This window comes from Phalacrocorax carbo, chromosome 9 (genome assembly GCF_963921805.1).
Source record: "Phalacrocorax carbo chromosome 9, bPhaCar2.1, whole genome shotgun sequence".
NCBI classification, from domain to species: Eukaryota; Metazoa; Chordata; class Aves; order Suliformes; family Phalacrocoracidae; genus Phalacrocorax; species Phalacrocorax carbo.
This window is the reverse complement of record NC_087521.1, coordinates 18501105-18527648: the sequence shown is the minus strand read 5'-3', so window position 1 is coordinate 18527648 and position 26544 is coordinate 18501105. Positions and strand designations below refer to the sequence as shown.

General features: G+C 37.7%; 1 protein-coding gene across 2 annotated transcripts in view; it reads left to right on the top strand.

The window, feature by feature from the left end:
* GALC (galactosylceramidase) overlaps positions 1-26544 on the top strand; it is a 41911-nt gene that overhangs the window by 2132 nt on the left and 13235 nt on the right. The window contains exons 3-9 of one of the 2 annotated variants that reach the window (XM_064460522.1): positions 598-661; positions 2693-2806; positions 4260-4399; positions 6663-6701; positions 18122-18252; positions 23680-23835; positions 25925-26049. In XM_064460522.1, the coding sequence (XP_064316592.1) occupies positions 598-661; positions 2693-2806; positions 4260-4399; positions 6663-6701; positions 18122-18252; positions 23680-23835; positions 25925-26049 (769 nt within the window). Of the gene's footprint in view, positions 1-597; positions 662-2692; positions 2807-4259; positions 4400-6662; positions 6702-12881; positions 13010-18121; positions 18253-23679; positions 23836-25924; positions 26050-26544 lie in introns of both variants that reach the window. The other variant, XM_064460523.1, reaches the window with a different exon arrangement.

Below are 26544 nucleotides of genomic sequence, written 5' to 3'. Positions count from 1 at the left end.
ATCACTAGTATGAGCTTGAATTTTATGTTCTGCTCCACCAGTCAGATGCCAGTGGGAGAGGACAGTGGACCGGGCAGCCATTTCTTTTCCAGTGTGATGTTTTCTTTTCTCTTTTGTGTTTCTGCCTGTCATTAACAGATTATTTCTGGCCCATATGTATGCTCTCTCATAGAAGCAGTGTAATCCATTACACCAAAGAATAGATTATTTACAGAAATATTAACTTCAATAATTTGATTTTAAAAGAAAATGAACTTGGATTCTAATAATGTTAAAGATACTGTTCTATTTCTCATATAGCCCATGTTCTACTTTTAGAGACCTTCAATATTTGCTTGAGCGTAACCAATTTAAAATCTGCACAGCTGGGGAGAAGTGTCCTTAATGGTGCAAGAGTCAGTGAAACTGACTACAGATGAGCGTGCTACCTATCTTGCTTGATTTCCTTTTGAAGCAGAATTTAGTATAATCTCTCATTGCATCTGTAATGGGTATTAAAAAAAGTATTGAATTTTTAGCATCCTCAAAAATGTATACTTATTTATTGCATTCTTCTTAACAGCAGGATTGTGTTTGTTTTTCTGTCTATTTTTCTAGCCAAATTTTGGTGCTTCTTTACATATGCTCAAAGTAGAGATTGGAGGTGATGGACAATCAACAGGTATGGATTTTGCATGAACAGGGTTTAACTTCTCATTGCAGTGTTGCTGTAAGTAACATATCCTGCATGTGTCACCTTAGCTGAAGCATGGACATGCATTCTGTAGTTGTACTGAAGTTGCAGAAAAACATAAACCTTGTCTGCTAACTTGTAGAAGAGAAATTACACTAATGTTCTGGAGACAGTTCTCACTGTCATGATTAATAGGTTACACTCTAGAGCAAATGAGTTCTTTTTTACCTCTCCAAAATTAAGGAAGCTCTAATAACTTTCTAAGTTGCAGAGCATTTCTTAAACACCAGTTTTGCAATGCAAACTGTAGAACTTGTGTAGGGCTAGGTAGTTTATGTCTTAAAAGCATGAAGATGCGAAGACAGCTGGTCAGAAGCAATTATGTTTCTTTGGTTTAATGAACTGCTACATTTCACTGGAGTGGTGTTGTCTGACAGTAGGCACTACCTTTTTTTTCCTGACTACAATTGCAAATGAAAATATCTTGGTGTAATTTCCCTAGCTTATTATATTTACTAGAGGAGAAACTTTAGTACCTGCTTGTGATTGAAAGCTGAGAAGCAGTAACTAGATGACAGTTCATATACATATATTTTTTCTTTTTTCTCTCCCCCTTCCCCCCAACCAAAGTAAATCATAGCCATGTCAAGAATAGTGTTAAAGCAGACTCAGTTAATAAATAGAAAGCATAGCATCTGTCTTTGTGGCATTATAACATATATATATTTAAAATTTTGTACATGTCTATGTGTAATTCGATATTATTTTTAATTCTTTGGTTTATTTTCATTGAGAAAAATTAACATGGTGAAAAGTATTATACTGGGTTTAAGAGGTCGGTATTTGGTCGATAAATTGCTGGTTAGAGGAGCACACACCTTCTGTTCATGCGTGCGCACACCTTCTGTTCAAACGTTCTTGCTGCTGGCTAAGGAGAATGTTCTATACTTGTGTGATGGCTTTCTAGATTTTAGAAGGAGAACAATAAGATGCATATGTTTTAACACACTAGACTGCAGCTCTTATTCTGACCTCAGAGGTGTGATCAGGAGTCTAAGTTTGGAATCTGATTGTTATTCTGTGTCTTTGACAATAGAACTTCCAAATAATCAAGTGTTATAAGATCAGAAAATAGGACTTTTTTTTAATGAAATGTGCTGTTTCAGCAGGCTTTTTTTCTTAAAAAAAAAAAAAAAAAAAAGGCAAACCCCAAGCCCACCTCTCATCAGAAGAGATCTCTGGAACAATTAAGCATATAGTTTAGCATAAGTAATTGTTGCAGTTGCATTCACAAGTTAGTAATTGACTTTTGTGTGTAATGACTTCCCATGCAACACTAATTGTTTTGCACCTTTCTAGTTTGTTTACCTTTGCCTGAGGGAATTCAGTGCATAGCCTTCAGTTCCAAAAACTTCCTGCAGTCATAGAACACCTTTTAAATTACAAACTAGATCTTTTACTGTAAAATTAAAAAAATCTGTTTCCTGTCACTGAAAAACTTCATGGCAGCTCTTTTCTTTTCTTTTCTCTCCCTGGACTTGCCTTGCACAGAAGGAACAAACCATAACCTTCTTTTGTTTGCTTTTCGGTTTACCTAGAACCTGCTTCTACAACCTTTTTTTCTGTTTGTTCGTTTTTCCTCCTGATTGTAATGCTGTAACTTTCCCAGTAGTTGTTGCGACCAAGGTAATGATGAATACAGACTTAGTATTATCATAGCTAGGGATAGAAAATGCCCATTAGTTAATCACGTTCTGATGTTAAAAGCAGGCTTAGTCCCTTAAAAATAAAAAATAGTAAATTTATGCTAAGTTAATATGCGAAGAATGAAGGGTGGCAAGTCTTGCGTGTTTCTCCCACTACTCGTTTTGCTTTGAAATACATACCAAAGAACGTGTGAACCATGTTGGAGATATGTGCTTGCATACTATGGCAGTGAGCAATACAGAAGACTTTATAATGTGTAACAGCTTATGACACAGAAGATAATTGTGAGCTGCCTGCCTCTTTCCTTCCTAGATGGTACTGAACCCTCCCATATGCACTATGAAAATGACGAGAACTACTTCCGGGGCTATGAATGGTGGCTGATGAAAGAAGCTAAAAAGAGGAACCCCAAAATTAAACTAATTGGTAAATTGCTTCAAGCTTTAGGATTTAAATGCTTCCCCCCCCCCCCCCGCCTAAATTACATATCTGACCCTTAATTAGCATATTAATTTTAGTGGGTAGATGTTTTGATGTTGCAGTAGGCAAAGTAGAATCTTCAATATCTGGTAAGCTTGCCTTGATGCTTCATTTAAATTTGCTGTGTTTTGCTTTGTTACAGTAGCACAACATTCTTACTTATCTTATTCTTATGTGCTGCTGTAACAAGTAGCATAACAAGAATGTATGTAACAAGTAGCATAGGATAAGAAATGACTTTCCAATCGTTTGCTTGTATCAAGTAACATTAATGCTTAGACTGTATCACAGCAATGAACATAGTTGATTTATTGTGAGACCTGAATTCCTGAGTAATAGAGTAAAAAAATATTGGGAGGGGTAAAGTAAACTTACACGAGATAAAGATCTGTAAATCTTATATGCACTAGATTCAATTATATGCTCTCATTACAAGCCTATCACCCTCTCCCCACTATAGTGGGTTCTCGTCTTCTGATTTGTCTTACATATGTAGTTGAGTTGTAAGAGGACTTTCCTGTCTCCTTGTTTTGATCGTGAGTGGCGTGTGTGCTGTGACAATACAAATGTGGAACCCTAGATTTTAACTGAAACACTTCACAAAATGTATTTTAAGTGAAATAAGGTAAGAAATCTATCAATTGCAAGGTATCTTATTCCCCCTCTTCCAGGGATCAGGCTTTGCCACATCCAGCCACAAGGCATGACTTGGTGCAGGATTTGCTAGTCAGGTTCTGTCAGACAGGCACTGTAACAAGCAGTAAGCTTACCATCTATGACTAATAGTGGTTATTAATAACCTCCCTCTTCCCTCAGATCAAGCTCTCAACAAAGGAAAGAGGGTTTGCCTTTGAATTAGCCTGTGGTGTCTTATACAAAGGCAGTTGAAAACTTAGTAGGATCTGGTTAGGTTAATTTGTTTTTATTTACTACAAAATACAGTAAACAGCTGAGACTTGGAAATACTTTTTAATGATCCTAATCTTTCTTCTTCCTCTGAAATTCTTATTTAGGAAATTAACAATTTTGGTGTTCAGTATTTATCCTTTGTCTACAACTTTGTAAACTTTTATCCTAAAATCTCTGGAATTTGAAACCTGTAAGAGCTAATACCACACAACTGAAAGATTGTATGTAGTCAGTTGTTCTCTAGAAATGAAGGTTTTCTAGCTTAAAAAAAAAAAGCATCTATGAACATGTTTGATCAGAATTTGTATTAGAGCATACTCTCCAGTTAAATAAGTTATGTTTCATTGTCTTCACTGGAACTATGTGAATTTGAAGTTCATATCTGCTCCTTCATTTTAGGTAGATCAAATTACAGCTTGCTGTTGAAGCTTACTGAGTAATGTAGACCAACCGGTTATCTTATTCATTTGTTTTTCTTCTCTCTTTCCAGGATTACCTTGGACGTTTCCGTCATGGATAGGGAAGGGTGAAAACTGGCCCTATGACTACCCAGATGTCACGGCTTACTATATTGTTTCTTGGATATTAGGAGCTAAACAGTATCATGATTTGGACATTGATTATGTTGGGGTCAGTAAAGCAAAATGTCCTGTATTTTTTATCTATTTTCATTCGTAAGATCTTGGTCTTGTCTCTGTTTGTTCATTACTGGAGGAGGGGGATGGGAAGAGAAATTGTTTTGTAATTGCAGTTTTTGCTTTTTCTGTTGCAAGGAGAAAGGCAGAAGTTATGTTAGTTTATGGTCTTTCTGCAATAATGGCCGTTAAAGCAGAACCAGTGTAAACTGGCTAGTCTCCCGCCTTCCAATTCTGAACAAAGTTTCCAGAGTATCTGAGAATTCTGAAATCTGTTTGAGCCTTGGGCTTGTCATTTTTTGCCTTGCTTGTGCTGCTTGGGTTTCAGCAGTAACCAGCTAACAAAAAGCATTAGTTAAGATAGAGTTTGTGAAAGTCAGCTAACATGACTTCTTGTCATAAAATATGCTTGCCGTTTTGCGGAATGGCAGTCCTTTAGAACTTCTTCCAGATTGCCTGCATTATATATAGTAGATAAAGGTGCACGTGTTTCTGTAGTTATAACGTACTGCATTGTGTTACAGTGCGATATATAGAAATAGTGAATGAATGTCGGAGAAAAATGTCATAATTTGGAGATGAGAAAGAGAAGCAGACAATCTGGAAAAAACACTTTTGAAGTTCATTATTTGACTGAGATTCAACTTTTTATTTTTTCTTCCAATTAAGAAAATGTGTGGTTAGGATTCCTCTAAAATCAGTCCTTTACTTACTAAAACACTTATTTTGGACTTCTAAGTGTTTTGATATGAGGCAGTCATTTAACTGCAGAAAAGCTGAAAATCACTTCACCAGTCCAGATCAAAGCTTCTGAAACTATGGTTCCCATCCCAGAGGAAGTGTGACCTTTCTGCTGTAATGTGGGAAGGTATATCTGATGTATACCTCCTCTGGAATGCATCCCCCTTGATGTTACTGACTTATTTTAGCTGCGTCAGCCTTGCACTTTGGGTAACATGGTGATGCTTCAGCAATTCAACTGGGGGGGGCAGGGAGGACAACTGCTGTTTAAACTTTCTCCTGGCTATGCTCTTAGAGTAGAAGGTAAGTTCTGTACTTGATGTATTTGAGTAATGTCTGGCTTCTGTGATGTTACTTCAGTGATTGGCCTTCTGAATTCTGTACTTCTACGTAAAGGGAATTTCCGCTTCTACAGGCAATGCGGTGACGCTGCATATTGTCTGATTTCTTTGTGGGTATAATCTGAAATACAGGAAAGCAGCGATCTCTGTGAAGGCTTAGAAACTGTCAAAACAATTTTAATCCTGTACTGCTTCTACATTGTTAGCCTTTACTGCTCTTTTCATTTATAGCATGTGTTATATATCATTATTTGCTTTATGATGAAATGAGCCTTTCAATAAGTAACTTTTTGATTGGCTCGTTTCTGAAGTCACATATTAGCACTTATGGAAAGATGTAGAAATACCAAAATCAAATGGGCGTATCCCGTATCCCACCTGTAAGAAACTTTCTTGCAGTTGGGTAATCACCTACAGGGGGATACTTTTGCTGTTACTAGTGAATGTGAGTCACAGTGTTCATGTTGTGGTTAGAAAAAAAGAAAGTAAGAAGGTTTCTGACTAGGCATTTTATTGGCCAGGGTGTTTGGTAGAAAGGAAGACCAGCATTTCTGCTTTTGAATTTTGAGCTGTGTTTAGCTTAAACACTCTTTTCATAGAAGATGGAAAATCTAGAGCAACAGAAATGAGATAATTTTGTGTCTGTTTACTTCAACTATGCTGGATCTCTCTTGTGTTCAAGTATGGATATAGTCCTGTGTAAATTAGAAAGAACTGTAAGTGTCATTGAATAACCCCCTGAAACCGTAGGCAATTGTTCGATATGTAACTTACACTGACATAGGAGAGCCAGAGTATGGCAACAAGGCCTATTCGTTAGGACCACACCTTGAAGCCAGACTGTGTGTCTCAATGATTGCTAACAAACCGTAGACGCATTGGTAATAATGTCATGTGCAACATTGCTACTATCGTAGAGCTCAAGGAGCTCTAGAGTTCTCTTCAGCAAGGCAATCAGCAGACCTTTGAGACAGATAAACAAGGAGCTATTTTGAACTTTCATACAGAATACTCCCCTGAAGAGCTCATAACAAAGCCAACCAGAGCACTTTAGCAAACTGAGACCATGGAGTTCCTTAATGGATTGTATAATCTTACATATACATAAATAAAATCTTTAATTGTGCATTGACATATCCTGATTTTTCTAAATGGCTTTTCACTTTTCCTTTATAGGTATGGAATGAAAGGGCATTTAGTAGCAAATATATTAAGGTATGTATTTTTTCTTACTTTTCACTTTAGAGATGTTTGTCTTTGTTATCATGTGTAAACAATGAATTTGCCTAGAAAAGGGACCTTAATCCTGCAACTGCTTCACTTACTGAACTCTGTTTCTTGTAGTGGCAGGCATGGAATGCTAACAGGATCAGATTTCTAGATCTTTTTTGAGTGTCTGTCCAAAACTGTTATTCTGAACTTTAAGCGTGTCAGTGTATGCTGGATGTTTAGGACCTCTGCATTTTAATGGAAGCTCCAGTTGATGCTACTGAAATGATACAAATTCATCACCTTTGTCCTGACTTGGATATAGTTATAAGTCCAAGATCTAGAATTACTTAAAACTCTGTAGCAAAGTTCAGTGGATATAATACCATAATACCACTAAATTATTGCTATAAAACTCCAGGTTCTTATTTTATGGAAAATGTCATAAAGGCTCTATGTTTTTAGCTGTGCAAGATTCAGCTCCTCCTCTTCTAAAAGAGGTGGAGGAACACAATATTTCACATAACGAACCTTGACATATTAATAGTATCTCTCACTGCTGCCTGACCCTGCTGCTCCCCACCCTTCTTTGACAACACATCTGTTAGTTTAGTTATGTTGAAGTGGAACCTTAAGTACAAGCTTCTGCTGTTTTAATTTCCTTGTTACTACTTTGAGGCTAAGAAGCAATAGCAATACCTGCCATGCATGATCCAGAAGGTTCCTGCAGAGCATCAAGGACAACTTTTTGATGCAAGTGGTGGAGGAGCCAACGAGGGGAGATGTGCTGCTTGACCTTATCCTAACAAACAAGGAAAGGCTGGTTGAGGATATGAGAGTTGAGGGTAGCCTTGGCTGCAGTGACCGTGAGATGGTGGAGTTCAGGATCCTGCATGGTAGAAGCAGGGCTATGAGTCAGGTTATAACCTTGGACTTCAAGAGAGCCAACTTTGGCCTCTTCAGAGACCTGCTTGGAGGAATCCCATGGGCTGCTAGGGCTGTAGAAGTGAGGGGTGTCCAAGAGAGCTGGTCAGTATTCAAGGACCATTGTCCCCGAGCTCAAGATCGGTGCATGCCTAGGAGGAGGAAGTCAGGCAGAGGGGGCAGGAGACCTGCATGGATGATCAAAGAGCTTCTAGAGAAACTCAAATGGAAGAGGGAGGTTCACAGTATGTGGAAAAAGGGACTGGCCACTTGGGAGGAATCTAGGAATGTTGTCAGGTTATGCAGAGATGGGACAAGGGAGGCCAAGACCCACTTGTAACAGAATCTGGCGAGGGATGTGAAAGATAACAAGAAGGGGTTCTTTAAATACATCAGTAGTAAAAGGAAGACGGGATACAGTGGGCCCATGGCTGAACAAGGAAGGGGCCCTGGTGATGCAGGACGCAGAGAAGGCAGATTTACTGAATGCCTTCTTTGCCTCGGTCTTTACTGCTAAGGCTGGCCCTCGGGCATCTCAGCCCGCAGAGAAGGGAAGACAAATCTGGAGAAAAAAAGGCTTCCCGTCGGTTGAGAAGGATTGGGTCAGAGATCGCCTGTGCAAACTGGATCCTCACAAATCCATGGGCCCCGATGGGATGTACCTGTGAGTGCTGAAGGACCTGGCAGATGTTCTTGCTGAGCCACTCTCCATCATCTTAGAAAGGTCGTGGAGGACAGAAGAGGTGCCCGAGGACTGGAGGACAGCAAATGTCGTTGCAGTCTTCAAAAAGGTCAAGAAGGAGGGCCTGGGGAACTATAGGCCAGTCAGCCTCACATCTATCCTCGGAAAGGTGATGGAGCAGTTCATCCTGGAGGTCATCTCCGGGCATGTAGAGGAAAAGAAAGTTATCAGAAATGGTCAACATGGATTCACCAAGGGAAGATCATGCTTGACCAACCTGATAGCCTTCTATGATGGCGTGACTGTCTGGGTCAACAAAGGGAGAGGAGTGGATGATGTTTACCTTGACTTCAGTAAGGCATTTGACCCTGTCTCCCATAGCGTCCTCACAGGCAAGCTATGGAAGTGTGGGTTGGATGAGTGGAGAGTGAGGTGGACAGAGAACTGGCTCATCAACAGAGCTCAGAGGGTCATGATCAATGGGGCAGAGTCTGGATGGAGGCCTGTCAGTAGTGGTGTTCCCCAGGGGTCTGTGCTGGGTCCAGTCCTGTTCAACATTTTCACCATTGACCTGGACGAAGGGACAGAGTGTAACCTCAGCAGGTTTGCTGATGACACCAAGCTGGGAGGAGTGGCTGATACAGCAGAAGACTGTGCTGCCATCCAAAGAGACCTGGACAGGCTGGAGAGCTGGGCCGAGGGGAACCTGATGAAATTGAACAAGAGCAAGTGTCAGGTCCTGCATCTGGGGAGGAACAACCCCATGCACTGGTACATGCTGGGGGTTGAACTACTGGGAAGCGGCTCTGTTGAAAAGGGCCTGGGAGTGCTGGTGGGCAGCAAGTTGACCCTGAGTCAGCAATGGGCCCTTGTGGCCAGGAAGGCCAACAATATGCTGGGGTGCGTTAAGAGGAGTGTGGCCAGCAGGTTGAGGGAGGTTATCCTCTCCTCTGCTCTGCCCTAGTGAGACGACATCTGGAGTACTGTGTCCAGCTGTGGGCCCTGCTGTTTAGGAAGGGTGTGGAACTGCTCAGCAAGTCCAGCAGAGAGCTACCAAGATGATCAGGGGACTGCTTGAGCATCTCTCTTATGAGGAAAGGCTGAGAGACTTGGGTTTGTTCAGCCCAGAGAAGACTGAGGGGGGATTTCATCAATACTTATAAATATCTAAAGGGTGGGTGTGAGGACGATGGGACTAGACTCTTTTCAGTCTTTCCCTCTTTTCAATGACAGGACAAGGGGCAATGGGCACAAGTTGGAGCACAGGAAATTCCAGCTAAACATGAGAAAGAACTTCTTTCCTGTGAGGGTGCCAGAGCAGTGGAACAGGCTGCCCAGGGAGACTGTGGAGTCCCTTTCCTGGAGACGTTCCAAACCCTCCTGGATGCATTCCTGTGCCCCCTGCTCTAGGGGTACCTGCTCATTTAGGGGGGTTGGATGAGATGATTTCCAGAGGCCCATTCCAACCCCTACCGTTCTGTGATTCTGTGAGGAAGTCTTGCCATCTATGTCAAGGTGTCTTGTTTCTTTGGGCATGTTAAGCAACAGATCTCCTTTGGGTTTGCAGATGCTTCAGATTTTGCTAGAGAAGCTATTGAAATCCCTGTATAAAGTTGTTCACTCGGTGTGCTTAGAATAGTCTTAAAATATCCTATCCCAATGTGTGCTCAGCACAAACCATACCCTAACTTTTTTTAGATCTAGGAAATGGGTTCATAAGGTGCTTTCTTTATTTTAAAAAAACTCTCAGGAACTAGTTTTCTGTTATATTTAGCCTTGGGTATGTGGCTTCCAGGTTTTTCTTTTTCAAAAGGAAAAGTGGTTCACTAATCACGTTTAGGCTAATGGGGAAATCACTAAGGATACTAGTAGTCTCCTAAAGGATAATTCTAATTGTAGGTAAATTATGCTGGTAGGGGAGGAGGGGGAATGGGTGTGTGTGTGGGAATTCAAGTTGAAATCTCTAGTTGTTCAGTATATATGTTATAGAAGCAAACCCAAACAGAATTGAAAATGCTCGTTTGCAGGCTGGAATAAAACAATGCAAGTAAGATGGAAGAGAAATAGTGAGAATTTGGTTTTTTGAGCTGCAATTTTTATTCCTTCACTGACTAGATGTTAAGTTGCTTGGAATGCCTATGAGACTGAACCCTTTCTAAAAAGAATCATCAGAGAGAGAGAAGGCAGGTCTTACTACAAATAAAAACACTCATTTTATTTCCCTGTATCACTGATTGGCTCTGTTTTAAAAACAATTTTTCTGGCTTTCTGTATGTTTTGTAAAATAGGACTGAGCATAATAGAATGTTTCTGTGTGATGTCACCTGGAGGCTTTCTCATGTTTGTCTTGGCTTCCTAATGTGGAGAGTATGAATGTGGAGAATAAACTGTCGAGTGTAGGTGCAGCATTCTACTTGTTGGCTTTTTAAATGCTGTTGAATTGGGACTGAGCTTTTGGCTTCTAGATCTAAATGTTTAGTTTAAGATTTGCTTTTAACATTACCCAAATACTTGCTGAAAAGTGTCAGCCTTCCATCTGCTGGATATTAATTGATATAAGGCTTTAACACCTGTTTTACTGTTAATTCTTTTCACTCTGCGGTGTCACATAGCATCTATTCTCTAATCAGCATGATCGTTCTATTTGCAGTCCACCATTTCAAAAAAGGTCCATTTACAGAAGTATGCTGTTGCACACCAAACATTTTTTGTGATGTTTGACAAATACATGACATAGATAAGCTCTTAGTTATCTTGCTGGATTTCTACTTGTAAGAAAATATTTTTAGTTACTTCATCCACTCTAGCACTAGTTATGCTTCTTATTAAGTAGAAAAAAAGAAAAGAAGAAATGATGCTTGTATTGCTTATAAGTTCTTATTCAATAAGATCCTATTCTTCCAATTATATTTTTAAACACTGTCATCTTAAACTAACCCTGAAATTTAAGGAGTGTCTTTCTATAAACATGAATACTAGGTGTGGGGGAACCATTCTGCATATGTTGTTATGGAGTGCGTTTGGGTGTCTGCAGTTCTGTGTCCTTGGTACTTATCTTTCAACATGGAAGTTCTGCAACCTTTTTAGTCATTTTGTTCTTCTGAACTGTCTGCATGGTTAGGCAGTTTTTCAGAATTTCTAGCTAGCTAGAAAGCTTTAAATTACAATTACTTTACTGTAAGTATTTCTACCATTATGAATTTTTCTTGTGGTAAACTTTATGCTTCAAAGGCTTCAAGCAGCTGAACAGAACTTCATTGCTACTTTTCTTCTCCTTAATAAGTTTTATGTCCTTTAGATCTAAGCTTTCATTGTCACCACCACTTGGACTTTACTTTGTGTCCTTATTTGACATGTCAAAAGAGAAATGCTCCTTATTCTCCTTCACATTATTGGAGGGCTATTACAAGAAATTATTTAAGGATTCATACCTACTGATCTTCAAATGGTTGGAAAAATCTTTCTTATGCAGGCATACATACAGCACAGAATACATCGTTCTTTTATATCCTAGATTGAAAAAAGTATTTTAGACTGTGGACTGATGTCCTTTTTCTGATGCAGCTGTGTGTGGAAGCTGCTGAAAATACTTTTTAATTTTTTTGAGTGTTCAGATAAAACATGCTTGTATAATACCAGCCCTGTATAAGCCTGGTTCATTCTTAACTGTTAGAGCTGGGTATGTGTTGCCTGGGTATATTTTGTCTAAGAAGTTCCATGGGCAGATGTGAGAGGTTTATCATCTTTGGCAGGGAAATAGTAAGGAGAAGCCGGAAAAAACAGAGTAGAATTCTCTTCTGCTGGCATGTTTGAACTCAAAGTTGACTGCCCTCAGTTTGGTTGTAAATATTCAATTCCAATTTTATGCATTATGTCCCTGAGAATTAGTGAGACATGTAAGAGCCAAGTAATGGGTAAACTTAAATATCAGACACTTAAAACATCAAGGATATTTTTGGTCAGTAAAACAGCCAGTGAAAAGAATGTTTAGGTGCTCTTCACTTGAAAAGGACAGATGTTTGGCAAAGATTTCTGTTCTTGTGGAGAACCGCATGGTTACAAGGTCATTTATGTTTTAAGACTTCAATCCCTGTTTTCTTAATATACTTTTTTTTGGATCAGGTTAACTTTCACTTCTGATCACATGTGGAGGAGTGTCCACTTCCACATTCTAGCCAGTTATCATTTTTTTTAGATCAATTGAATGTGACGACTTTATGATAAATCCATTACTCATATGTAATGAATTAAATGCATGCAATAGATGAGTCAGTATGTTGAGGGTGTCTGAGTAGAGTACGCATATGCACACGGGGTGTCAAAAGTAATCCAAGTGATGAGAAGCCCATTTTTGTGTAATGGCTATCTGATGCCATAGATTTCCCTTCAGTGTTAAAAATACTTTGTCTTAGTTGTCATTATGGGTCTCCTTTGAGATTTGAGAACTTTTCTTATCCATCTTGGTCTGAAGACCAATGCTTCCAGAGAAGACTCCTACAGTTCTAAAATTGTTTTCAGTCTTAAATTTTCATGTTGCCTGGCTGATGAAGGCTGATGAAGTGGTGTTATCTGTTACTAAGGTACTTCGACAATCTTTGGACAGACTGGGTCTCAGGAACATTGGCATCATTGCTGCGGATGGAGATTGGAACATTTCAAAGGAGATGATAGTTGATCCCTATCTTAATGATGCTGTTGAGGTAGTCGGGTAAGTGTGGGAGAAGGGAGGAGTTTTACACATTGCTTATTGCTTCATTTCTGTAAGCCTTCATCTCCATTTTGAGAAGCCATATATTTTATACTTCCCAGCCATTCCCAGTTTTGTCATCATGTACAGTGGTGACAGATTACCCATGCCTGTCTCCCACTCTTCTTTCAGTTTAGTACCTGTGTAAGGTAACCTTACCACTCTTCCATCATTTCTTTCAAGTGTTCCATTAGGAGCCATGTTGTAAGCTTCTTATCTTAGCACTAGCTAATGACAGGAGACTTCTAGCTAACCTGCATGTGTATCTTCAAAGTCAGAAAAAAACCTTAGGATTGAATTCTTAGTCTGCAACAGTTTTAGTTTCAGGTGAATTTGAACTTTCACACTGGAACTTACCACCCTGGGACTTCCCATGCTTGCAGCATTCCCTGCTGCATGTTCTTTGCTTGAGATTTTTCTGGTCATGTCTGAAAGCTAGGAGTTTGTTTGTTGCTTTTATCTGATAACACTATTAGAAGTGCACACACAGACAGTAAAGTAGAAGTAAAAACAAGCATCCAAAGTTTGTTTTTAAAGTAATACAACCATCTCAATTCTAACAGCTAGGAATGCCGACTGCTGTAATTCTAGCAAATGGTAACTTGATTGTTTGCCTGCACTCTTACTCTATAATACACTTTTCTTACTGTCTTGTTTCTGTCAACCAGCTTCATACTTATTTTTCTACTCTTGCTTTCTTGGTAATTTCTGATTTCTAAAAACTATAAATACGTTTTTAAAAATGATAGCATGTTTCCAGTGGAAATCACCTATACGTGTATAAACCGTTCACTTGTGTTACGTTCGGTAACTTGCTTACCTCTGTTTTTAATCTTACTGTGATAAGAACATGCTTGTGGTCACTAGTGTACCGTTATCCTCATCTATACTTAAAGGGGTGTGATGTGCTTATAATTGTTTAAACTAATGCATGGTTAAAAGGTTACAGTAAGTCAGTTAAATGGACTTAATACATATGAAAGCAGTTTCTTTATAGACCTTCTAAACACTGATCACCTGAAGTGGCTGCCTGCAAAATACTGATTATAATGCCAGCAGTAACACATTCGGTTTAAAAATTTATAACTTTCTTACGTTAGGCAAGATTTGCACCTCAGTAAGTTATAGTGCATTAGGAAATGTTTTAGTTACTATGTCAATGCCAATGAAACTTGTAGAATGAATGCACTGAGTGTGAATGGTTTTAATTTCTTTAAGAGCTTGACAGAATCGAGGCTAGGAGTACCTGTTTTTGTTTATAGCCTCTAGGACCATGGGCATGTTTTAGTTGTTCTTTTAAAGATGAAAGTTCTTTTTGTCAGAGGCTTTAATTGAATGTTATACAGATTTTTCCCCAACTCCCCCCCACCCCATCACAAAAAATGAAGTTAAGAGAATATTTCCTGTGCAGTAAGTAGTGTTGTTATCTACCAAGAAATTCAGGTTAGTACAAAATGAGAACAGCATGTTTCTCAGCCGATGCTGACTTGATGGCACAGAGTTCTGCTGACCTAGAAAAAGATAATAGTATTTGGGCGTCTGCCCTTCAAATGTTCAGGTTCAGGAAGTCACTAAAAGTACACTGTATCTGTATGTCTCTTAGATAACCATGTCTAGTTGTTTGCAAAATCTGCTAGTCAGTCTGTTTTCTTAAATAGTCTTAAATTATTTTCTCAGAAATCCTCTCCTGTACATTGTTCTGTAATCTTTTTTTAAGTATAACCTGCTCTGTGACTTCTTCTTAGTTCTTCTATTTTGGAATGGAAACCTGGGATTAAATTTATATTGTTTTATTTAGAAATTATCAAGAAAATTGAAATTATTGCTTTGGCATCCATTGACAAAGAGTAACTAACCTTTCCCTTTCTTTGTGTTTCCTTTCATTTTCTTTTTTCCTTTCCTTTCTTTTTTTCACATCAGGTAATTTTTACCTTGATATCCCTGCTCCTTGTGGAGCTTTATCCCTGCCTAAAATACCATTAGCAATCTGAATCATATCTAAAGTAGATTTCAGGTAAAGTTTCTATGTCTTTTTTTCCCCCTCCATATTTGCAGTCTGCTGGCTTGTGATTTGAAGGATAGAGAACTTAATATATTCTCACTAGGGCAAAGGCTATCAAGCTGTTACCATTCAGTGTGTTTCAGTTTCATTAGCTGAAGGAGCAGTCTTCCTGAACATATTTCTTGCCATCATTTCATACCAATGAGTTGTAGCACTTGCCATTGAAAACAGGAATTTTGTTAGAAGAAGAAAAGTCTTTATCTGCTACTAAATCAGATTACTTACCCAGTATTCATAAAGTGCTTGAAAATGGAAAAAAAGAAGCTCAAGTCTTAAACTGTGTTACGGTGTGTTTCCTTATTTTGTTTGCAAGACTGTCTTCACTATTGCTTTCCTATATTATTTTGATGGGTGTTATTTCCATGTTTGTATAGTATATATTCATATTTCTTTTTTTCCCAGGATGTATTATGGTTCAGTACTATGTCTTCTGTGTTAGGCATGGATTTTATTTGCTGTGTTTAACAAAGCCTATAGAGCCCATAGCTCTATTTGGCAAGTCCTTTCTTAAAGGCCTATATGCCAATACGCAATTAGACTTGCATGTATTCCACAATATTTCTTTTTCTGATGTTTATTTAGAAGTACATAAATTGTAAATGTTTTTCCATGGTTCTCAATTGTTTAAGTTATATTTGACTTGTAAGTCATTATTAGTGGACAGTAATTGTATGTTGGGTGGTAGAAAAAACCTACCTTCGTCAGTTTTTATTTACCAGACAAAAAAATCTTATTTTACTTCTAGTTGATGTAGCATGAGTATTTTCTAATACAATGATCAAATAGCAGAAACAATTGCTGCCATTTCAGTTTCTCTTTTTTTCCTGTGTCCTAGTATCTGTCACTTAAAAAAATTAAGAAATCACGGTAAGTCTTAATGAACAACAAAAATGGGTGACTTACTTAAGAACTATTTGTAAGTGACTATGGCTTTCATGTAAGGGATTCTTGTTCTGTTGATTTTCATAGTTAATATAGTTGCAACTTTAGAGGAATCATCAGTCTTAGGATCCAGGAATGCTTTCTCGGTTCGATGGAAAGAACAAGTTCAGTTCACTGTTATTTGCTCTCTCTGAAGTAGAAAGCATTTGCTGTAAGAGAGAATGATGAACTATCTTCTCTAAGACTATGCTAAGGTTTTGGAAAAATAAAGATTAATTATAGAAAATACTGCCTTCTGGATTTATTTTATGATTTTGGGCCATGCTGCTTTTGCCATAATTTAAAACAGGATTTTTGTATTACACAGTTCAAAGCACAAGCTAGAAACTTAATTTTGGATTTATGTAACTGATCTTAAGACATAGTGTTTTTTCTCAGTTAAAAAAAAATAGATTTTATTGGTATAATAGCCTTGTATGTTTTTCATGTCTTATTTCTGGGATGTTATTTGTAATTAGAATTATTGACAAACTTAGTTTGCACAGTACCTCTGGAGGTCACCTGGTTGAAAAGCAAAAGCTATGTGTGCAACCAAAGCAAAATGTGAGGTCCCTGAGTTTTAATAAAGACATCAAATGGTATTGGCCCTAATATCAGTCTATGGGGACATTGCTAGCAATCTGCACCCTGGCTGGACTTCTCTATCCACCTTGGTGGGAGACTGCTAAAGTCAAGGTATATGACATCCACTGATTTCGCCTTGCCTGCACAGGTGGTCATCTTGTGGTAGAAAGCATTTGTGTTTGTCAGGCATGATTTGCCTTGGTAAATCCATGCTGCCGTTCCCAGTCATCCTCCTATCCTTTTTGTGCTTGGAAGTGGCTTGCAGGAAGACTTGCTCTGTAACCTTCCCGGGGTCTGAGGCTGGAGTGACGGGCCTTCAGATTCTCCTTCTTGAAGATAGGCATTAAAACTGTTTTTCTCTAGTCATCAGAAACTTCCCCTAATCGCTAAATACTTTAGCCTTTGTATGTATGTTAAGTCTACAGACCAAATACTACCTTATTCTAATACAAGATGTAGCAGGAAAATAGAATGCAGAAGTAATACTAATATTGTGTTCAGACAAAGTTCTTAAGACTTTCGGGCAGGAAATCTTGATGTTTCAGACTACTGTCAGACTGCACGTAAGCTAGTTCAGATTCTGATCTGTAGAAAAAAAATCTTGCAGCACGGTTTCCTGCAGGTAGTGTTACCTGTTAGAGAAGGTTATATATGCTAGAAATACACAAAATGATTTGAAGGTAGGTAGGCATTTGACATTACCTGAATTTACAGGTACAGCAAATGCTGTTTAGGGGACCTCTGGACTTCAAGAAACTACATCCTTGGTCTTATGTGACATTTTACATTTGTTTCATTGACTTTCAAGGCCTTAATATCTCTAGGGATGTGTAAAGTGGTAGCAATTCTAAAACTTGAAATAAAATGCAGTTGAGTAATCAGGTGTGTGTGTCTGGGTTTTTTCTCATTTCTTGTGTTGGTTGTGTTTAGGAAGAGTGATCTCATTTGTGTTGCTTCTCTGTTAAACTGAAATAGTTGATTAGCAGGGAGAATAGGGGGAATCAACTCTTCTTAATTAAATGTTTACTGTGCTTTCACAAGGTTTATAATTTAGTTGTCCTTGCCCTGTGTGCAGTCCTTGTAGCCTAACCCTTAGCATTATAACATCTAAGTAGCTGATCTGCAAATAGAGTATCTTGCATGAAATGTGGTATGTTTTGTTGTTAACTTTATATGCAGTTTTGTGTGTGTAAGAAAATAACCAAATGTTTTTAATTTTTCCTTTTGTCATGTACTTTGGGGTTTGGTGTGATGGAGGAAGAAGAAGGTGTCCTTCTTTGAAGGCACTTTGTGCTTGACAATCTATTACATTTTGTTCGGTGTAACCGTTGTTGTACAAGTTGTAAAAACAAGAATTGGATCATGATGTGTTTCTGAAATATGTTCAAATAGTGCTGAAGAAAGTGCTGCCTTTCCCAATATAAATTTTTGACAAATTGAAAACCCTTTTTTATTTGTCCTTTATCTCTGTTTTTTGCTGTCCTTTTTCTTTTTTTCCCCCAAAGCTGTTGAGATACACATTGGATAAGCATGGTCTGCAGCAGGTGAGGATCGTAGCCAGCGATAGACTGTGGGAGCCCATTTCCTTTGTCTTGCTGCTTGACTCTGAGCTCCATGGAGTGGTCGATGTGATTGGGTAGGGGGTTCTCTCTGTTTTTCTTTCTTTGGTGGTTTGTTCATAGCTTGTCTTCATCTTGCTTATTTATAACTAGCAAGTCAAAGCTTTACCTCTCTATACTCTTATGTGCAATGAAAATGATACTCTAATCTGTCTTACTAACCCATCTCAAATCACACAGGCTGTTGTCCTGGTGATGGCCTCAACCCTTTAATTGAATCATGAGTTCCTTATCACAGGGAATATTCCTACTGGCTGTGGTTGCACTTTTGTGGAATTAAAGGCTTTTTGGACAACCCTGTTTATTCTGAGGGTTCTTTTGGTTCTTGTATTTGGTATGCAAAAAGTGCTTTACCTTTACAGCTTTGTATGCAGCATTTAATTACTGACTTCCACTGGTCTGTTACAGAAATGGGTATGCTCCAGTAATGAATTGGGGCTATAATACTTTTTAGTTAAAATAATGACTTGATTCTTAGTTCCTATTTTCTTTTGATAGAAAGGTTGTGTATGGAAAGCATGCAACCAGCTGCCCTGTTTTTCTGGTTCTGGGTTTCATCATATGATGCTAATGTTTTGCAAAAGTAGCAGAGTAAATTTGAGATTGGTTACTGATTTGCCTGCTGAATGGAAATGTGTGTAAGACTTGCTTATTAACTTCTCTTTTTATAGTAGCTCTAAATCTTAATTATTAGGCTCCATAAACTTGACTGACCCAACCACATGCTTGAATGTGGCTGTTCCTGGGTTCAACTTGAGTCTTCTTCATTCATCTTTTATATGTCTCATCCACAGGGGGTGTAGAAATGATGGCTTTCCATCCAAATGCAGTTGGGCAGTCAGTGTTCCTTCCCAAATCAATCCCTCCCCCCATTCTGAACAACAGAAAGTATCCTGATAGTTGTTTTTTTTTTTTTTTAATAAGTGGAGTCTTGGATCATGGGTGGACCAACAAGTGAAAGCAATTATGAACTCACTCTGACCAGATGCAACTCCACTGTAATTACCATGATCGCAATGTAGTGAGCATGCTTCCTTTCTGGTGTTTTGGCAGCTACAAGTATGCACCCAGAGTCAGTTCCTGAAGCTCAACTGTTTTTACGCTATCTCAGTAAGCTGTAGTTGCTTAAGTCTCTTTGCGTGTATAAGTTTTATGTCACCACTCTGATTCAGTCTCAGTAGGGAGATGAAATACCCCTCTCTTGTGTAATGGATAGTTAGTTGGCTACTGGATATTTGCAGGTGCACATCTTATCATGGTATCTTTTAAAAGGAAAATTGTTGGCTTTCCTTTTTATTTGAAACTATAAAAAGTATTTCAGGTAGCCTGGACTTTACATGAATGTACATAAAATCAATTTGGACTTGGTAACGTTATTTGTGATCTGTGTGGTGTCGCATCAGACAGACTGGATAGGAGATTAAAGCTGCTGCTTTTGATTTGTTTTGCACTGTTTGCATCCAGGCTTCATCTGCAAGATATTGTAATGGCTAGAAATTAGAGGGAGCCTTGAAGGCACATTGTAAAACTACTATTAATAGATGTTCATCTGCATAGGAATGACCCAGGTCACTAAAGCTCTTTATAAAGTGATATTTCCAAACAGCTTTTCAGAGCTATTATGGTTGCATCCATTTTACCAGTGAAATTAAGTATAATGAATTATAAACAAGTATTACTCATTTGAACACAATTAAATTATATTGTAGGTCTTGAAAACAATGTTTTTCAAGGATGGGCTTGCAAATTCCACAGCCACTCATAGGAGTGCTTTAGATGTGCTACTTCTCTGTAACACAGTTAAACCAATTAGATTTTTTGCATGCTATATAGTTAGAGACCAAACTATTCTGACTCTACATGTTGAAAATTTTCCCTCCCTTCTTCCTGCTGTTAATTATAAGAAAATAGGAAATGTGTAGAAAGTGTCAGTGAGTTTAGGAGTAACAACTTCCATTTTCACCTAATATTAATTTAGTATGTCATTTGGTTAGAAGGATTAGTGTTCTTAAACACATCTGTTCTAAACACATATTTGGCTGAATGTAGTGTTGCAGAAAACCAAGCCTTTTAAAGAAATTTGTTAGACCAAGTTAACAACCTAAGAAAAACAAGCTGATGTCATGACATTACTGCGTGATGACGGAGTCATGACATGGTAGCAGTGGGAATTCCAACTGTCCCAGGCCTGTGTGCTGATACAGAATGAGAGGTAGGAAGGACAGTGTTGTTAGCTGACAGTTTCTATTTTCTAGAGATGTTTTTGAGCACTAGATTTTGAGGTTTTCACAGGTAGTGCTTTTCTGCAAAGTTTTATTGTAGTGATGGTGCTATATAGGCTGATCTTTTTCTAATTTGTACAGCCTTGTACTGATGCATGAGAGAAAAATGGTGGAAGCCCCTGCTATTCCTATTGTGATTTTTCCCCTTCCTCCCTTCTGGGTCATTGCTATATGCAAAGCAAAAAATAACACGAAATTTTATGGTTTTTAGCTAAGTTATCCAAATGAAGTCACTGTGGGCAATTGTGCAAAGCAGCATTTGCCATCCATAAATAGAAGAGCTTTACTTAATGTTATTCTCTTAATATATCTGATTTAGTTTAGCTGCCCCACACAGGCAACTGTGGATTTTTTTCCCCCATTGGTGTTATATTGGTTCATCATCTGCTGTATAAAACACACTTAATCTCATAACAGTTAATATTTTAAAAATACTTTGTTACCACTCTAGTAGGTAGATGCCCTGATGATGAACTAACCATCTGCTGGTTCCAGAGAGGTTGAAAGGAGGGAACAATGAAAATACTTGTAAAGTAAATGACAGCGGTTTAAAGAATGCAAACACTGACCGTAGTAGCTGTTGGTAAATTATTCTTACATAACTTTAAACCTCTTATCACTGCATCACTTCAGTTGTAATTCTGTTCCTGCTAATCCTTTTGTTACCTTTTCTCCACTAAGATCCATTCTTTCCCCCATTTCATGATATACATCACTTTTCTTCCTCTCGCTTTGCAATGGTCTTCTGTTATAGTGTGTCTGACTGCTCTTTTGAGCAGGGAATTCAAAATCCTACTGCTTCTGCTGAAGCATCACATCTATAAGGATGATGCATAAACTCACTCAATTTTTCAGGCAGCAGGAAGGGCATGTGTGTTAGAGTCTGGTTTTTGCTGCACTGTTAATCAGGATACTTGAGCCTCTCCAGGTGGTTGTGGTCCTTGAGTGGACCAACTATTTTCTGAGAGTAATTGAGGTATAGTTGCTCCTTTGTAGGAGTTTTCATTTCCAGTGAAGTAAAAAGATTGTTTTTACTACTGAAGAAGCAGAGCATGCTGTTCTGGAAACAGCTAATCTCCTGTTCTTTGCTACACACCTTGTGGTATTTGTTGAGGCTGTAGAGTGGCACAAGATACCTAAAAGAGGGCTGTAGCACGATCTAGTGTTTTCTTTAAATATAAATCACATAGAGTTCAACAAGTCCAGCACATACTGGGTGTGAAAGCCTTGTCTGTAATCTGATAGCAAATGTTTATTTTATGTGTTTGGGTGGGTCTTTTTAAAGTATATACTCTACAGTGCTATTAAAAAAAAGATTGATATACTTATTTTTTTAAAAAGTTAGTTATCACATGGAATAGGAGTTACTCACTCCTTAGTCATGTCCTACTTTTTAAGGACTAATTTAGATACTAATTTAAGTAAAACGAAACCTGTTGGTTAATAGCAGTGTAAGTGAAAAGGAAATACAGTGAAAATTGTGTTAATTAACAGTAATAGAAATTGCATTGAAGAGCTGAGAAAAATTATTCATTTATCAACTGGTGATGAAACTGTTTTACCTGATTACATACCAGTGGGACAAAACAAGATGTTCTAAGTGTGTGGGTTCTAAGTGAGGCAAAGCTGCCAATGAAGATACACTGAAGGAGTCTGCGTCTAGGACCTGTTTGTTCTCCCTGTAACTTTAATCCTGTTTACCATCCCTGTTTTTTTCCAATTTATTTCCATAGCTTTCATGTCTTTAACGTCTTGAATTATTTCTCTTCCCTCATATGCAACTAAAGGTGACCCTCTGTCTTAGTGCAGTAAATCAGAGTTCTATAATCTTGTTCCTGGGTAATCTTATGTAAAGTTTTCTGTAACACTCCCTTGCGTCCCCTCTTCCTGCTTTTCTTTTTGTAAAGTACAGCTTGTATTCAGCGTGGATGTTGACTCTTAATATTTAAGAAACAGCTCTTCAGCATATGGAGCGTAGAAAGAGAAATTATTCCTTCTTTGCCTTGTCTTTGCAAGCTACGCACTTTATGCCATTACAAAAACCTTTGCTTGGTATTAAGGCAGTACTCGTATTTCCAAGGCAAAGGGGAAGTATACAGTAGTCTGTACAGCAGAGAAGGATATAGCTAAAAATCTGTACTATCTATTTCATACATAGCTTCACTAATGTTAATGTAAGACTGCTACACTGGGAAATGTCCTGTTGTCTAGTGGTGGAAAAATAATTAAAAAAACCCCCCAATAGTCACCCTAGAAAAACTGATATTTCTTATCAGTTTTCCCTGTCACAAATTTATCGATTTACCAAGTTTCAGGCTAGTAGTAAAGGAAATATTTACGCCTGCCTTCCCAGTGCTGACAGTTTCATTTTAGTGTGTCTATTTGGTGTGTTCAGTGAGTCTGCTAAATGAGGGGAAAATCCAGACCCTGTTTTCTACAAGTAATTTGACAGGTTTTATTTTTGTCAGACTAATTTGGCACAGTGAATCAATGTTGTGATTGAGTGCAGTCAGCAGTCTTCATTTGGGAGAAAGCATCTCCCCTCATACTAAGGAAGACCTTGGAAATAAAATCAGCTTTTGTTATGTCTCAACTATTTTCAGTTTACAGCTCTGTGATTTTTGTAAGTCCAGCTAGCATGCCTTTTTGAAACCTGAGTTTATTAAAAAGGTGTGTAAAATTAGCCAAGTTCATGTTTAGGTCCGAAGACATTCATGCAGTTAAGTTTTTTAGAATAATGCCTAGTAATGTATCTTACTGTTGATTTTATAATTATTTATGGTTTAAGATAGTACAAGGTAGCATGTATTTTCTCTATTTAGAACGCTACAGTTACGAAAATCTTCAAGCTCAATTTCAGGATAAGGCTTTGCTTTAAGCTCGAGAGGTTAGGTTTAGAAATTGCATGATATATTTAAGGCTATGTTTACTTATTTGCTGGTATGTATCAGAAGAAATAATCTACTGATGCAAATACAGTAAGAAATGGAATATTATAGCACCCTCTTGTTCCATTTTATTCTATTCCATTAGTATTATTCCAAAGCAAGTTTGTTATTAATTTTCAGTTTGGAGGAGGTGAAGCATTGCTGCAGTATGTACTTCCAGGCTTTGATATTTCTTGTTGTGCTAAGTGCTCTTTCTTCTTAAAATATTGTGCAGGGCTCACTATCCTGGAACAAAAACAGTGCCAAATGCCTTATTAACTAAGAAGAAACTGTGGTCCTCAGAAGATTACAGTACCTTCAATGATGAAGTAGGCGCAGGCTGCTGGGCTCGAATCCTGAACCAAAACTATGTGAATGGAAACATGACCTCGTAAGTGTTGTGCACTGTTGCTTGCTTTCACAACTTACATATGTAAGAATTGTTTAAAGTACTATATAACACATCTGTAACACTGCTATGGTAAGATAGTAGGTAAACTGAAACTCTCTCCAATGTCAGTCTGAATTCAAGTGTAGTAAGGTATGAAGTCTAGTGTCCTTACCTCTTTCTGGGGTAGACGTCCCACAAGTTCTAAAGTATTATTGAGTTACTGTTCTACAGTATCTAGTGTTTTATGCATGAGTTTAGGTGCTTTTGAGACTCTGATAATATTTCTTAAAAAGTGAATGTTCTTAAGAAGGACTAAGAACATGAAAAACATTGGAGGAAAATAACAATAAATCTAATTTATCTGTGTTTTTATTAAGGTCTTTATCACGTTGTTTGTCTTCAGTTAAAAGTAGTAGGTATGGGTGTAATTACCTAGTTTTTCCAAACAACTTCTTTCTCAGAGTCCATTCTAAAACATGCTGTAGTCTTTTGATATGCTAATTGTTTCCTGCACATTTTCTTTCCAAACTGAAATCTGGAAGAAAGCTGTTCTATTTACTGGGAAATTACATAACTTGCAGTTTTAGAAGAAAACAGAAAACATAATTTGATGTTTCCAGTGCAACAGCTACTAATCTGAAAGTGAAGAAGTAAAAAAATAAAAGTCTGATTAAAGAAAATGTAGGCATCAAGATGTAAGCAAAATTTTTCAAAGGTTTTAGTTTTTATGTAACTTCATTTTGGAACAATAAAGATAAACCTTTTTGTCTGAAATGCTTGAAATGGAGCACAGCACAGAGCACTTAGATAGATACTTGTAAAGGGAAATTTATTGAGTCACCTGGTTGCCATGAATCTTCTGTCTCCTTCTCTGCAAGCTGAAATTTTCTAACAGATGGTCAGGAATTAATGTAGGAAATACTCATTCTGGTTGCCTCTTGACTCTCATGTGCTTTAATATCTTACTTTGGGGTCTTTATTTTCCAATTGTTCTTTTTGACAAGCCCTTTGTAATTATATATGCCCCATTTGTTTAGCAACCTGACAGCCAGACCTATGTATAGTATTTCAAAATTATTGTTTAATACTTCCAAGTCCATATATCCAATATTGAAATTACCTTGGCTTTTATATTGAAAACAGAGCCTTCCTGATGAAAGGCAGCTTATCTTTCTGCTAAGCTCATTTGCTTTGAACTTGAGTTCCCTACATTCCTTTTCTAAGTCTGAAACTCTACAGGAGAGGTTTTAACATGAGCAAGCTGAGTTTACAACTCAAGAGTTGCTCATAAAATAAACACCTTTTCATAGGATTTCAGGATATCTTCTGAAATGCAAATATAGTGTGACAAATCTATGGCAATGGCCTTTGCACTCATCTATATGCAATAGCAGAACAGCATGCCGGCTTTTGCTTTCTACATAACTGCTTTATTATGCTGTAATTCCATACTTATGGCACACTGTCTTAAGTTTAAAGTTCTAGCAAAAGATTTCCAATGAAGACCAATCAAAAGATCTGAAGTAATTAACCTTGTCAGTATCCTGACAACTTCTTGAAATAGCAACAGCTCCTGGAGGATGGCTGGTTAGAGTTTTCTGTTTATTATTTATAAGGATAAAGGAAATACCTTTTTTTTTTTTTTTTTTTGTGGTACTTAACCACTCCCCCAAACCCCTACCCCCAAAACAACCTACCAGCAACAACCAACCAACCAAAAAAATAAACCAACACCCCAACAAAAAGCTATAAACCTTGACAACGTAATTCTTTCACCTCAAAACAGGAAAGAAACCCACAAATAGTCTTTAACCGTCAGTACACATTTCCTTTAATGTACAACTATTTATGGTGATATAGCCAGAGACTGTGTCAACAGTTATGTAAGAAGTTCTCAACACTGGAAATGGATTTGTTTTATTTTCCTCTCCTGTGTCTTTTTTTTCCTTTGTCTGGAAAGATTTTTTTTTTTGTTAACCTTAAAATTCTTTTCATTGTATGCTGGAGAGAAAAAGAAGAATACATTATTGTACTAAATTAATCTAATATATGCATATGAATGGAGGAAACAAACCTGTTTTTCTTCCAGAACCATTGCGTGGAACTTGGTGGCTAGTTATTATGAAGAGTTGCCCTTTGGTCGATGTGGATTAATGACAGCGCAAGAGCCATGGAGTGGCCACTACAAAGTAGAAGCTCCTATCTGGATTACAGGTAAAAAGTTTGTGGTTAAAAGTTTGGTGATCTAATACAGAGCATAACTGTATTTTCTGAAGCCTTATTTGTTTAGTGTTTTTTATGTATATTATTTTTTGTACTGAATTAAAGTTGTTTTGTGCAAAGTTTTCTGAATACTTTAAAAAAGAAGGAAAAACCCTGATTTCAATAGAAAGCAAAAAGAGCTAATAGCAAGGGAAATATTAATAGTTGACCATTATGTACAGTGGAAATGAATAAACTACTGCCTTTTTTGTAGCTGTTACTATTAAAATATTTTGCTCTGAAGTGCCCATAAAGGTTAGTGTGCTTTCCTAGTTCCTTTCCCTCTTCTTTTTTAATCCTTAGGTAGACATTTGATACCTCACAATTTGAGAAAAATGAAACAAAGAACCGCTGTACTCTTGTCCTGGTTTATGTAAGTCAGCAGTTCCTTGTGCATGGTGAAAAGGGAGTATCTTCACATAGTGTCTGCAGAGTAGCCAGTGAATC